This window comes from Episyrphus balteatus, chromosome 1, assembly GCF_945859705.1.
Source record: "Episyrphus balteatus chromosome 1, idEpiBalt1.1, whole genome shotgun sequence".
Taxonomy (NCBI): Eukaryota; Metazoa; Arthropoda; class Insecta; order Diptera; family Syrphidae; genus Episyrphus; species Episyrphus balteatus.
Genome location: NC_079134.1, coordinates 72,199,992 through 72,213,899, shown reverse-complemented (window position 1 = coordinate 72,213,899; position 13,908 = coordinate 72,199,992). Strand labels below are relative to the sequence as shown.

At 35.2% G+C, this 13,908-nt stretch overlaps 1 protein-coding gene across 1 annotated transcript; it reads right to left on the bottom strand.

Moving 5' to 3' along the window:
• Positions 1-9,340: 9,340 nt before the first annotated feature.
• On the bottom strand, positions 9,341-13,396 carry LOC129906627 (uncharacterized). The gene has a single exon (XM_055982450.1). It carries the CDS (start codon positions 13,394-13,396, stop codon positions 9,341-9,343), a length of 4,056 nt encoding a protein of 1,351 aa, XP_055838425.1.
• Positions 13,397-13,908: the final 512 nt, after the last annotated feature.

Below are 13,908 nucleotides of genomic sequence, written 5' to 3'. Positions count from 1 at the left end.
AATAAAATAATAATGAAATAATAACTGAAATGACATTTGACGCTAACGGAGATTGAATAAATAGAAATCCTTTTTTAAACTTGGCTTTATAACTAAAAGGACTTTTAAATTTAATGCTCAATGAGTTAACGATGTCAAACAGATTGGTTTATCCAAGATTTAAAAGGTATTTATTAATAAAATGTTCAAATAAACTCAAAAGAATTTGATTTTGCTCATAAAAAAATGATTAGAAGTCATTTACAGCTGCAAAAATGTGGTGTTTTAAATGTGCCCATGATTATGAAAGTGGACTAAGTCACTTTTTGCATTGTAAGAAGAAAAACTTACATAGTAATTTTCTTATAACGAGTTAGTTATATTTTTTTTTATGAAATCACTAGAGGAGCAATAAATAAGTTTATTTACTGCAATTTCGCTTTCATATAAACTTTACCCCTTAAATAATAATTATTTTTAGGCTAGATTTGATGCCATTTTTAGGAGTGACTTAGTTCACTTTCATAATTAAGGGCACAAATTATCTCAAAAATTCAAACCATCACAACAGAAAAAATGTTTGATGAATAAGTCTGAAACTTTGCAAATTAATTTTAGGTCTATTAAGCTTCAATAATAATTAAGTCTCAGCTTAATCTTATCACCCATAGTTATGAAATAGCGGCACATTTTCTAAAAAACTGTAAAAAGGCCTATTTTGATAGCTTTTCTAAATTGATATCAAATGTACGAAAACATTTTTTTTAACAAAGCAAACTTAATTTCTTTGTAGAGAATTAAATGAAATTTTCAAATGTATCCTTAAATTTTCTGTGGAGTGATCCATTGTTGAGATATTGATAGTCAAAGTCAAAAGTATGGTTTTTGGTTCGAGGAATGATATTGTAGTCTAAAAAAATCGTAGAATTTTGAAACAAAAATAATTTTGAAGCAAAATAAATAGCCTTTCTAAAAATTATTATCATTTCATCACAAAAAATGTAAAAACAAAAAAAAAAATTGAAAATGTTGGTTTTTGAACAGTTCCAACGATTAACCTATTTTACCGTTAGAAATAAAATATTTAATCATTAAAGGCTTGGCCACACCGGAGGGTATGCGGTATAGCGGTAACGATATTTGTACTAAAAAAATTCCACACCTGAACGTTGATGTGTCAGTTTGGAATTTTTTTCATACAATACCCTCACCGCTACCCGTACCGCTACCGCATACCCTTCAGTGTGGCCAAGCCTTAAATCCTAAAACTAGAAAAATGTAGCTTTCACATGCTTTTTGATTTGTCATGATGCGATCATTTTTTACTGAGATACAGCTTATCGAAAATGCCTAAAAAAATCATAATTTTTTTTTGTTCCCCTAATTTTTTGTATTTAGAAGTTTGTATGGCATATAATTTCTTATTTGATGAAACAACAAATATATCACAGTCATTTGACAATTTTTTGTTTAAAATAGAGTTGTCTAGTTTTAACATTAGCAATCCTATTTTTTTCATATTCTATGTCAACTTATCTATTATTTGAAAACAATTTTAACCTCTATCCTTCTGAGTTAAGAAACTCGACGGTCACCGCGAAGACTAAACGAGCCTTACAAGTTTGTGAGAAAAACTTGTTGTTTACAAGAAAAAAATATGATTGGGGAAACGGTTATTCTACAAACTTGTGGTTTTCAAAAGTTAGTTGTAATTTTTTTTTTTCAATAATTACTTCTTTGTACTTTGTGAAACAGGATTTCATTGTACAAATTTGTACTTGTTATCTACAAGTTACAAATTTGTGTTTGTAACTTGTAGTTGGTGAAATAGGACCCTGTTTGTCGATGGCGATCTCACAAATAGACAATGAAAACTAACATCCTGAGAGAAAAAACAGGGAATTCGGTGGCGAGTTTTAAAATTTATAAAGAGAGCGAAAACATTCAATAATTGTTGTAAGGTGGCGTCTATTCTGACGATCACACATTTGATCACTCTAGTATGTTAGTTAATTAGTATGTAAGTTAGTTGTAAGTGAAACTCGAATTAATAAAGAAGTATAAGAATTAATCATGGCGCAGCCGATAAAAAACCTACAGATGTAAAAATTACAGAAAGAAATATAATAAATTAAATAAATGACTCGGTTAGTAGATTTAATTCATAAACAAATGAAATGACCGAAGAAGAAACAAAAGAAATAAAAAAGGAAGACACTAAAAACCAAGATAATACAGAAGCTGTAATCCAAATTCAACACGTGACGGAAGAAATCAAGGACTTTAATAAATCTGAACCACTCTTACTAGAAGGCAACATGGCAAATAATTTCCAGACATTCTTAAGAGATTTTAAGAATTATTCTGCCGCGTCAACGCTGGGACAGGGTCATAGCGATGACACCCAGTCCTAAAACCCTGTCAACGCGCCCCAATGGCATTGACAGAGAGATTACACGGTCATCGAAAATAGTCAATGCGTTGACCCAAAAATGTGTGTTAACGCAATGACAGCAGTTTTCGTTGACAATCACACGACGTGACACTTTTGGGACAGATTGTGACGTCATTTTTACGTCAGAGAGTCAATGCGTTGACCGATTTCGTTGACCGTGTAATCATAGCTTAACAAGCTTGTGATAATGAACAAAAGTGATTACGATGAAAGAGTCAGTGATTCAATAAACTAGTAATTTCAAAATTTTAAAGAAAACACCACTACTGGGAATGATTCGAGAGTCCAAATCGTTAATAAAAAAAATAAATTCGGTTTTCGAAACTCCAAAATGGCGATTAAATATATCCAATCCAGAAGTACCGAAGCTGTTTCCACAACCAAAAGTTCATATCCGGGAAATAAAATGGTGTCGCATTGTATTGTGTCAAATATAAATTCACACTCCGTTAAAATATCTACATGGCTTGTAAATGATATCAAAAAATGTCCATTACAAAGTTTTTCAGTTAAGAATACTTTCGATTTCGTAGAAAAAACTAAGAACATCTTAATTGAAGAAGACGAAATTATGATTTCAATCGATGTCGAAGCCCTGTTCCCAAGTATTCCTATCCCTGAAGCCATAACTGCCCTTCAAAAACATCTTGAAAAGTTTGAGATAGACGGAAACAATACATACATATTTAAATACATACATATTTAAAAACAGCTAAAGTATGTATGTCTCATGGTCCCTAGAATTTGGTTTCGTTATGTAGATGATGTTTTTGCGGTGATAAAAAGACGTGAAATTGATTTCGTATTAAATACCCTAAATTCAGAGTTCGATTCCATAAGCTTCACCTATGAATCTGAAGAAAACCAAAAGCTTAACTTATAAGACTTATAACCCTGTCAAGAAAAAACGGACGAATTTAATTTGCCATATACAGGAAACCAACAACAACAAACAGATACATCACTAACGACTCATACAGTCCGATTCAACATAAACTCGATGCCTTTCATTCGATGGTAAATCGCCTATGTAAACTACCACTTTCAAATGCAAACTATGCCACCGAGTACGACCTATTAAAAGATATTGCTGCTATCAATTCAATGGATACAATCCATTTATTATCGATCAATTGATAAATAAACACAACAAAAAACTCAACGTTAGGCTATTAACGGATTAAATAAATAAAATAAAAAGTTAGAATTAACAACTCAATATAAACAAAATAAACAACTTCACAACACCATCAGAAGCACTTCCAGATGTGCTTCGCCGATGTACTTTTGAAGTACATTTTTCTGTACTTTTAATGGAGTGGAAACTTATTTCATCTTGCATGCAAGAAAGAGATAGCTGCTTCACGTATTCTTATATACAGAAAGTATATAACTGAGTTTTTTCCCGAGCTCCTATCTTTTTTCAGTGGAAAAGAAGTACTTCTTTTACGTACATATTTCACCGGTTTTGTCTGTAGTTCTGCGTTTGCTGGGTACTGTCGAAAGGAAGGTATTAAACGCATTGTACCTTTCACACGTATTCATAAATAGGAAAACAAGAGAAAAATAAGCGAGATGTATACCAATTATCTGAAATTAAATTTGGGGGTGTTTTAGGCAAGGGGGGTACAAGTCGGCTCTCTAGGTATTCCTTCCTCTATGAATGGAACGGGGCTATTAAAACAGTAGATGCCCTCACAAACGGGTTTGTGTTTTGAATATAATCATGATTTTGGTTTGTGTATGAACTTGATTGAGCTATCTGACATTGTATATATATTCCTATAGTACTCTCATTGTATATATATTTCTATATATATAAATATATATACAATGGTACTCTCATGAAGTAGAATTTTCTGTTTTGCGTCGTCACCGCTCGGATCGCTAGTTTATCTTATATTTGAACCCTATGCAGAAAATTGAATTGCAGATCTACCAAAAGATGTCTTTAAAGTATTTTCTTTGATTGATAGTACTATAGAAATATATATACAATGATCTCCCTTCAAGCAAGAAAACGGAGTTCAGAAAAGACACTCCGACCTCCGACCGAGCAAAACGGAGTTGCACTCACACACTTGCAACTTTTTGTGTATGAACACAAAGTCGAAGGAGAAATCGTGGTGAAAAAACCAATAAATATAAAATCGGCTCGGTGGTGATTATAATTTCCATACTAATTTGAGCCGCCTTCGGACCCGTTTCTGAGCCGAAGTCGGACTCAGCTCCGCCTGAGGCGGAGCGGGTTCGGACAGAGGTCGGACCTGTTTGCTTGAATATATGTGAAAGCCACCATGTTGGTAAATGACGTTAACACGCACACATTTATAGATTCACGACATTCACCACACATCGGACACGAATAAAACGATAGGTTGTACGACATTCAACACACCTCGCAGCTTGTAGGCAAACGTCGTCAGTTGACCGCCGAGTTTCCAGTCTTGGTATTTTTTGTTTATGTTTGGGTGTTTACCCCCCCCCACAATTTTTTTTCAGAAAATCAAAAGATACCTATATTATAAACATATTGTAACAATGAATTACAGAACTACTTTTAAGATAAAAGTCTGAACAAACTACCTACTATTGCAAAGGTAGAAATATGAACGGACCTTAAGTAATTAAGAAACTACCCTCTGAACACATCCCATAATATCCCTCTAGACTGGAAGTATGAAGCGCCCCTCCTGGAAAGGAAGTTTCGAGAAGCAAAGACGAGAACCTTCGAAGACATTCTCGAATCTCGAAATTCCGGTATAAAAGGGCAGCGTAGACACGGACCGGAGACAGTTTAATCTTGAAAGCGAAAGAGTACAGTACAAAGTACAATGTAGTAAATAAAAAGATTTAAAAGTGTATTTGTTTGAGCGAATAATAAAAGTTAATTGAGTTGAAATAAAGTGTGTTCTTATTTGAACGGAAATATGAGTGGAAATTAAATAAGTTTTATTGTGAACCCGGAATAAAACATTACATTGGTGTCAGAAAAGTGGAATAAAACTTATTTATTTGTGCGAATCAGATAATTTCGCGAATAAAATAAAAAGTGCGCGTGTGTTTTAACAATAAACAAAGTGTAAAACATTTTGAAATAAGTAAAAGTGCTCGCGTTTTAAAAAGTTAAAATGGGTAAAACATTAAATCAGTTAAGTTTGACTGAGCTTAAAGCGGAATTAACTAAGCGAGGATCGAAAAATGACCTCATTATTCGTCTGCAGGATTATTTAACCCAGAAGAACGAAAATTTGGATACATTTCAATTCGAAGTTGAAATGACAGAAAAACAAGTAAGTACTAGTTCCGATATGTCGGCCATGGTGGCTGTTCTCCTTGCCAAATTGGAAGAACAACGTAATGAACAGAAGGATGAACAGAAAAATCTTCTTGAACAAATTGAGAACAAAGAGTGAACAACAGAATCTTCTCGAAAAAATGGAGAAACATCTAGAAGAACATCGTGATGAGCAAAAGAACCTTCTAGAAGAACAGAAGAATATTTAAGAGGTAAAGCTTGCTGATTTCGAGAAGAAGAACACTGCTCTTGACGAGCGTGTCGAAGAAAACAAAGAAAAGCTGTTGGCAATGGACACAAAGTTCGAAGAGAAATTCCAAGACATTGCTAAAGAGTTGGACAAGGTTCGAAAAATTAAGGTGCGAGAAAGTTCTGGTGAGTATTTAAAGAAGAAAGAAATGCATCCACCAACCTTTGATGGACAAAGTTCTTGGTCGATCTACAAGAAACAGTTTGAGGCAGCTGCCACAACAAATGGCTGGGATGACGAAGACAAATGTATAGCGCTGACTCTTGCTCTTAGAGGTCCTGCTGCTGAGTTGTTACAAACTTTACCACCAGAAAAGAATGGTAACTTTAACGCTCTTGTCCAGGTTATTGAAAAACGCTTTGGAGATGGCCATATGCAGGAGGTCTTCCGCGTCCAACTCAATACAAGAGTCCAGAAAAGAGGAGAAATTCTGCAACAACTTAAAGCTGATATTGAAAGGTTAGCTCATCTGGCATATCCGACAGCAGGAGACGACATTATCAATCAGTTTGCGACAGAAGCCTTTGTTCGTGCTGTATCTGACATAAATCTTCAGCGAGCTATACGAACAGCTGGAAAACGTTCCCTTCCTGAAGCATTAGCGTTCGCACTAACTATGGAAGCAGCAGAACAGGCTTCTCAAGGCGTTCATCGGGTAAGAGAAGTTACAGTCGAGGAATGCTCTTGTCAAAAACTCGCATTCCAAAGAAACCAACGAGATGGAGCTGCTCGATGCTGGAACTGTAACAAGACAGGACATCTCCAGCGGCAGTGCAGATTGCCACCAAAAAGAACTGCTTGCACACACTGTGGAAACAGGAATATTGCCCAACAACAGGTAAGCGATATAACTAACACTCATGCTCAGCTTGATTCCCATTCGAAACGAGTAAGAACCAACTTCGAGGGGCAGAAACTGGTTTCTGGTATCGATGGCCAAAGAACCATAATTCAAGTCTCACAGACTAAACGAGACAACAAAAGTCTGACAGTGGATGCAATCATAAACAGCAAACAACACGTGGCTACAATTGACACCGGTGCCACCGCCTCTATTGTACGAAGACACTTGGTAAAGATGACATGGCTACATAACACCAACAGCTACCGTCTGAAGACCGCCACAGGAGAAGCAGCAAGAGTGTACGGAGAAGTTCGTCTTGAGATCCTGTTGGGGGGATTCCAATATAAATCCCAGGGTCAAATAATAATAAGCTGTAATATAAAATCTTTGCAGTACCAAGAGAAATAAAAAAACACAATAACCAGTTTTTTACCTTTTGAACTATTATTTAATAAATGTCTTTATTCTTCAAATATAAATTAAGAACTAACTTACAAAAGCAATTAAAATAATAACTTAGCTAAGTCAAAGCGACTATCACGGTGGTGAATACACAAACTTAGTTTGCGGAGAGGTGAATAACAAAAATAGAGAGTTTACAGATTACTCAACTTCAGGTGTGTTTTTTATTACCACCGGTCTTAACTGGACAAAAAAAACGCAGTCGGGGCTAAGCAATTTACATGTTAAATGGAACAACACTTTAGCCCCTTGGGCTTAGTTGTTTAGCCCGGAGAATTCTCTGGGCTTAACTTTTTCAACAGATTTAAATCTGTGCTACCAAATTAACTTGTTCGTAAGTTGTTTAGAATTTGTTTAAAAACATCAAAACTGATGTTTGGAATGACAATTATTATTTTAAATATTTATTTAACAGTTAGTTAAACTTTTTTTTTCAAAAACAAACAAGAAACCCCAAAAGCGAAAAATATGACAACTTTATTTTTTTGTGTCAGCTGATTTCGGAACATTTAGTATGCAGTGCTGCCAATTTTTCTCGCTAAGCCCCGAGGCGTTTTTTATAACCAGTTAAGACCGGTGGTAATAAAAAACACACCTTTCATTAAAAACATATGGTAACTTAATTAGCGTTACGTAAAGAACAAAATGCCTAAAAGTATGCTTTACATTTGTAAGCATTATTTGAATTTGAATACAAATTATTTGAATTTAATAAAACTGACGTCAACATTCCGGCCTCCCTTTGCAGAAATGCAAAGAGTAAATCCATGTATCCGAAATGCTGATAGTAAGTCCATCGGTGGAGGTATTTTGTTATGGAAGCGCCTCGATTCGCTACCCAGGAAAAAAAATAAAGTTAGTAAATCCAACGTCGAGGGTTGTTTAAAGAGTGCCCTTACTCACTCAGACATGTTAATAGGAATGTTTAAATTCAATTTAAATAAGTTAATTTAAAGGTTTAAATTCATAAGGTTTAAATTCATAAGATTTAAATTTGTAAAATAAAAATTTAAAAGGTTTAAATTTATAAGATTAAAATTGATAAGCTTAATATTTATAAGGTTAAAATTCATAAGGTGCTGTGCATTCAGCAATATAAAAGTATTTATAAAAAATATGAAATCTCAAAAACTTAATAAATATCAATAATTATATATTATTCTTTTTTCTTTGTATTGCATGATAGACCTGAAACAATTCTTGATCGGTGGGCAAAAGACACAATTTCACTACTGGTCGTAGAATATCTCCTTGTTGAGTTTTAAGGCCCATTTGCTCATACTAGTCATAAATTCTCATCTTAGCTAGGTCGAACATAACTCTTGTGTTTTACTTAGTTTATTCTAAGTTGCTAAAAAATATTTATGTTTAACCTAGCAATGATTTACTTTCATGATATAAATCGCTGAGAACTTCAAATTCAAAAGTCAAATCAATAGAAACGTCAAATAATTTAAATAGATTTTGAGCAATTTAGCAATTAATATACAACAATATCGTTAAATTTTCAAGTTTGTGTCTTTATCTTGCGGAATAAAAGTGTAAAAAAGTATATTTGAGCCAAAAATAAGTGTTAATTGGTTAAACAAAAATTATTCGTGTGTGTGTGTAAATGTGCTGGTGTGTCAAAATTAGTCAATGAAATATGACAGCAAAATAGTGCCTCATACAAAAAACTGTGGTGTAAATTGTACCATCTGTGGATGGTTTAAGTTAATGAATGTAAGTTTATTTTTATTAAATTGATAATAATTCATGTCCTTTGTACTACCGACATCAATTTTTGATCGACATTCTTGCTTTTTTCATAAAATAAAAGTGCCTAGGTAGAACATAACAGCTTAAGTTCTACTATTTCTTCCCCCTAAGTTATGTTAAACTTAGAGGAATTTATGACACAGTTTGAAGTTCGTGCAAACCGTAATGTAGAACTTAAGGGTTTATGTTTCACATAAATATTTAAGACTCGTTTCAGCAAATGGGCCTAAGTGTTACAACGCGTACCTTTCCATCGTTCCCTGGGTGAACAGCCACAACTTTTCCAAGACGCCATTAAATGGGTGGCAAATTTTCATTGCGAACAACCCCAATGTCTCCAATTTCAACATTACGTTTAGGAAATTTCCACTTTGTTCTTCGCTGAAGATCAGTTAAATATTCTTCCTTCCATCGCTTAGAAAAGGAGTGTAAAATTTGTTGAACTCTTTGCCAACTCTTTAGGGTGGTACTTTCACCAATTTGTCTTTCAGGTAAGGAAAGCAAAGGTGAACCTTTTAAGAAATGACCTGGTGTTAAGGGTAAAGATTCGAAAGGATTTTCACTTATTGGAGAAATAGGGCGGGAATTCATACAAGACTCAATTTTGACGAGCAATGTAGAGAACTCTTCAAAAGTTAGCTTGGAGTTTCCAACAACTTTCTTAAAATGAGTTTTAAAGGACTTTGTTCCGGCCTCCCAAAGGCCGCCCATATGAGGAGAACCTGGTGGGATAAAGTTCCATTTCAAATTCCTAGGCAAGTACGTTTTTTCAGCTTCCGAGGTTGAGTCTGCCAAAGCCTTTCGAAGCTCATTAGTGAGGACTTTATTAGCAGCGACGAAATTAGTACCATTATCGGAAAATAGTTGTTGGGGCACACACCTTCGTCCTACAAATCTATCGAGAGCTGCCAAAAACGAGTCAGTGGAGAGACTTCCAACTGCTTCTAAATGTACAGCTTTTGTACAGAGGCAAATAAAGAGACAAGCATAACCTTTTATAGCTTGATAGAACCGACCCTTCTGAACCTTTAGTTCAAAGGGGCCAGCGAAATCCAAACCTACGTGGGTGAACGGAAACGAATAGTTTACCCTTTCTGGTGGGAGTGTTCCCATCAACTGGGTTTGAAGATCCTTTTTGTGCAAAACACAAACCATGCAACGATTTACACAGAATTTTATTAAGTTTTTTAATTTTGGTATCCAAAACTCTTTTCGCATTAAGTATAAAACTTGCTGGTTCCCTCCATGTAAGGAAATTTTATGGACAAATCCAACCAACAATTTTGATAATGGACATGCATATGGCAAAATAATGGGGAATTTTTCGTTATAACTCAAATTTGCATTTGTTAAACGACCGTTTACTCTAATTATAAAGTCAGAGTCTAGGGAAGGGTTAAGAGTCAAAATTGAACTATTTTTACTCAATGGTTTTGAGTTATAAAGAGCTTTGAACTCTTCACTAAAATAGAGGCGTTGTGCTAGTATAACTAGGCGGGTTTTAACAAAAACTATTTCATGATTTCTTAAATTTTTAGAAAAGTATCTATAGGGATAGAACCTTTTTCTTTTGGGAGAAGCGAGATTGATAAATCTAAAGCAATAGGCTATTACTTTTACAGCGCGAGCATAACACGAAAATCTTTTCAAAATATCATGACTGAAATTTTGATGCACAACGAAGCTTTTTATTTGTTTTATTTCAAGATTCCAATCGGAGCATTCTTGAATTTTTGTTACTGGCCAAGTTTCCTTTGAAAACTTTAACCAACTTGGACCGTGCCACCATTGGGTATTATTTATTAAGTTTTGAGGCATAACACCTCGAGAAGCTACGTCAGCTGGATTTTGTTCTGAAGGAACATGTTTCCAAAGGCTACCTGGAGGACTTTCAGTTTGTACTTTAGACACCCGGTTTCGGACAAAGGTTTCAAGCCGAGATGGACAGTCACGAAGCCAATAAAGAACAATCATCGAGTCCGTCCAAAGGTAGACAGGACAGTTTTTAAGGCGTAGACTGCTTTGTACAGCGTTTACTAACTTGGTTAGCAAAAGAGCTCCACAAAGCTCTAGCCGAGGTATCGAAATAGCTTTCAGGGGAGCTACTTTCGTTTTTGAGGTAAGAAGGTAACTAAAAACGTTTCCAGATGAATCTGAAATCCTTGAGTAAACGGTGGCAGCGTACGCACTGAGAGATGCGTCACAAAAGCCGTGTATTTCTACACACATATCTGGGGTATAATTAATCCATCTTTGGATTTTAATATCTTTTATAATTGGAAAAGATTTCACAAATTCTTTCCAAGTTTCTACACGATTGGGTTTTATGGGCCCATCCCACTCTGTTTTGTCTTTCCAGACATCTTGCATCAATATTTTTAATAAAATTGTTGTTGGTGCTAGCCAACCGATAGGGTCATATATTTTTGAAATATTTGAAAACAATTCACGTTTTGTCATAACAGAATCTGGTAGAGGAAATAGTTCACAACGAATATAAAATGAATCTTCCCTCGCATTCCACCCAACGCCCAGAACTTTCGAATGTGAAGACTCTTCGAACATAAGAAAGTGTTGATCTAAAACATCCCCCCTAGGGATGTTTTCCAACAAGCGAGGGTGGTTAGCGGTCCATTTCTTCAAACTAAATCCGCCAGTCAAAAGAAGTGCTTTCAATTCTTCCTGAATCTTGAAGACTAGATCCAGACTGAAACCTCCAGAGAAAACATCATCAACGTAAAAATCTTTTGCTAAGGGATATTTATTTTCTTCGTCCAAAGCAAGCTGGTGCAACGTTCGGATTGCTAAGTATGGAGCACAGTTAACTCCAAAAGTAACTCGGTTGATTTCAAAATCAGCCAAATCTGATTCTGACTCAAAAGATCGACAGATAATCCTTTGGAATTTTCGGTGACTCGGGTGAACATATATTTGGCGATACATCTTTTCAATATCGCTATTGAAAACATATGGATATAATCGCCATCTTAACAAAATAGTTTGCAAATCGTTTTGCAAAGCAGGGCCACTGTAAAGAATGTCGTTAAGACTTATTTCTTTGTGTGTAGATGCACTTGCATTGAACACAACTCTTACCTTTGTCGAAGCGCTATCTGGTTTTACCACAGCGTGATGCGGTAGGTAAAAGTGCGGACTGGAAAGGTTCAAACTACATGGTGGCACAAAGGACATGTGTTTTAAAGAAACATATTCCTTTAGAACTTTGTTGTATTCTTCTTTCAGACACATATCGTTAAGAAGACGTTTCTCTTGTCGCAGATACTGAGAAACTGCACTATTTCTGGAAAGACCCAAATCTAAAACGTTAAAGTTGGGCTTGAATGGAAGTTTCACTATATAACGACCATCTCTATTTCGAGTTGTGGTATCCACATACAATTTTTCACAAAATTTATCTTCATCAGATAAGGGTTTGACATATGGAACCTCTTCGAGTTCCCAAAACCTTTGAACTTGTTTTAGAAGCAAAAGTCTAATAAAAAATGTATTAAGGGTTGTTTTGTTTGGGTTTTCATTACATGGGCCTGAAATAATCCACCCAAAAACCGTATTTTGTGCAATTGGAGAAAGGTCTTTTTCTCTCTTTATACCTTCACATAAAATAAGAGGGTAAATATCTGCTCCTATCAACATATCTATAGAAGCGGGTTTATCAAAATTAGGATCTGCCAATCGCAATCTTTTGAGCTCAACCAAGTTTGATGCGTCAACAGTCTGCGATGGCAAATTACCTGTCAGCTTTTTCAAAACAACAGCTGCAATGGGAATGTGTACATCAGGGTTGATGCGAGATTCGAGAGTGAGAGGACACATACTCGTTGAAAATTCACTTTGAACTTCTCCAATGCCACAAATAGACGCATTGGTTGAACGGGTGAAAAGCTTAAATCGGTTCACTACAGATTGCAAAATGTATGTAGCTTCAGAACCAGGGTCGATCAAAGCTCTCAGGAGAAATGTTTGGTTATGAGCAGTAATTTTAACCAAAGCTGTTGCTAACAAAATATTCCTTTTCTGGTTTACCAGAAAACTTTGAAGAGTTGAAGAATCAGATGAAACATCTTTTCCTGAACTAATGGATGGTTGTTGCTGAGTAATAGAAGTGGACTGTATGGGAATGGTACTTAAAGAAGTGTTGGGTTGCCAATAAGATCTTGTATCGGGAGGGGTGGGTTTTTGTGAAGTAAAGTGCAGTAAACTATGGTGTCGTTTACCACATTTGTCACAGGACACTTTACTTTTACATTCGTATACCGAATGTGTGAGCGCAAGACAGTTGTAGCAGTACTTTTGGGATTGAGCTAGCTTACGTCGAGATGCGACATCCATGTCTAAAAATTTCTTACATAAACGCAAGGGATGATTACTGTTGCATATTTTACAACAAAAACTCTTTTCTGCGGAATGAAATGAGTTAACTTTCTTAAAATTGGAATTTGAATTTGAAATGTGATTAGCCTTCTTACGGGAGCATTGCGTTACTTCTTCCACAGATTCAAGAATTTTATATCTGGAAGCGAGAAAATCCTCCAAGGATTGCCAGGTTGGAACTTCTGTTTCTGTTTTCAAACTTTGTTCAAAAAGGAACAAAGTATTTTCAGGTATCTTTTGCGAATCCCTAAGCAATCGCGCACGGTTCTATGTAATTTTCTTAAGGCAGATCCACTTTCAATAGTAATCGATGGAATTGAAAAAAGTATTTTAAGTTGAGTATTAATTAAGATCCTTTTATTTTTATACTGGGATTTTAAAGCTTCCCACGCAAGATTAAAATTATCTGCAGTGAGTGAAAATTTGTCGACAATATCATGAGCTTCCTTTTTGGTTTTTAAGCGTAGATG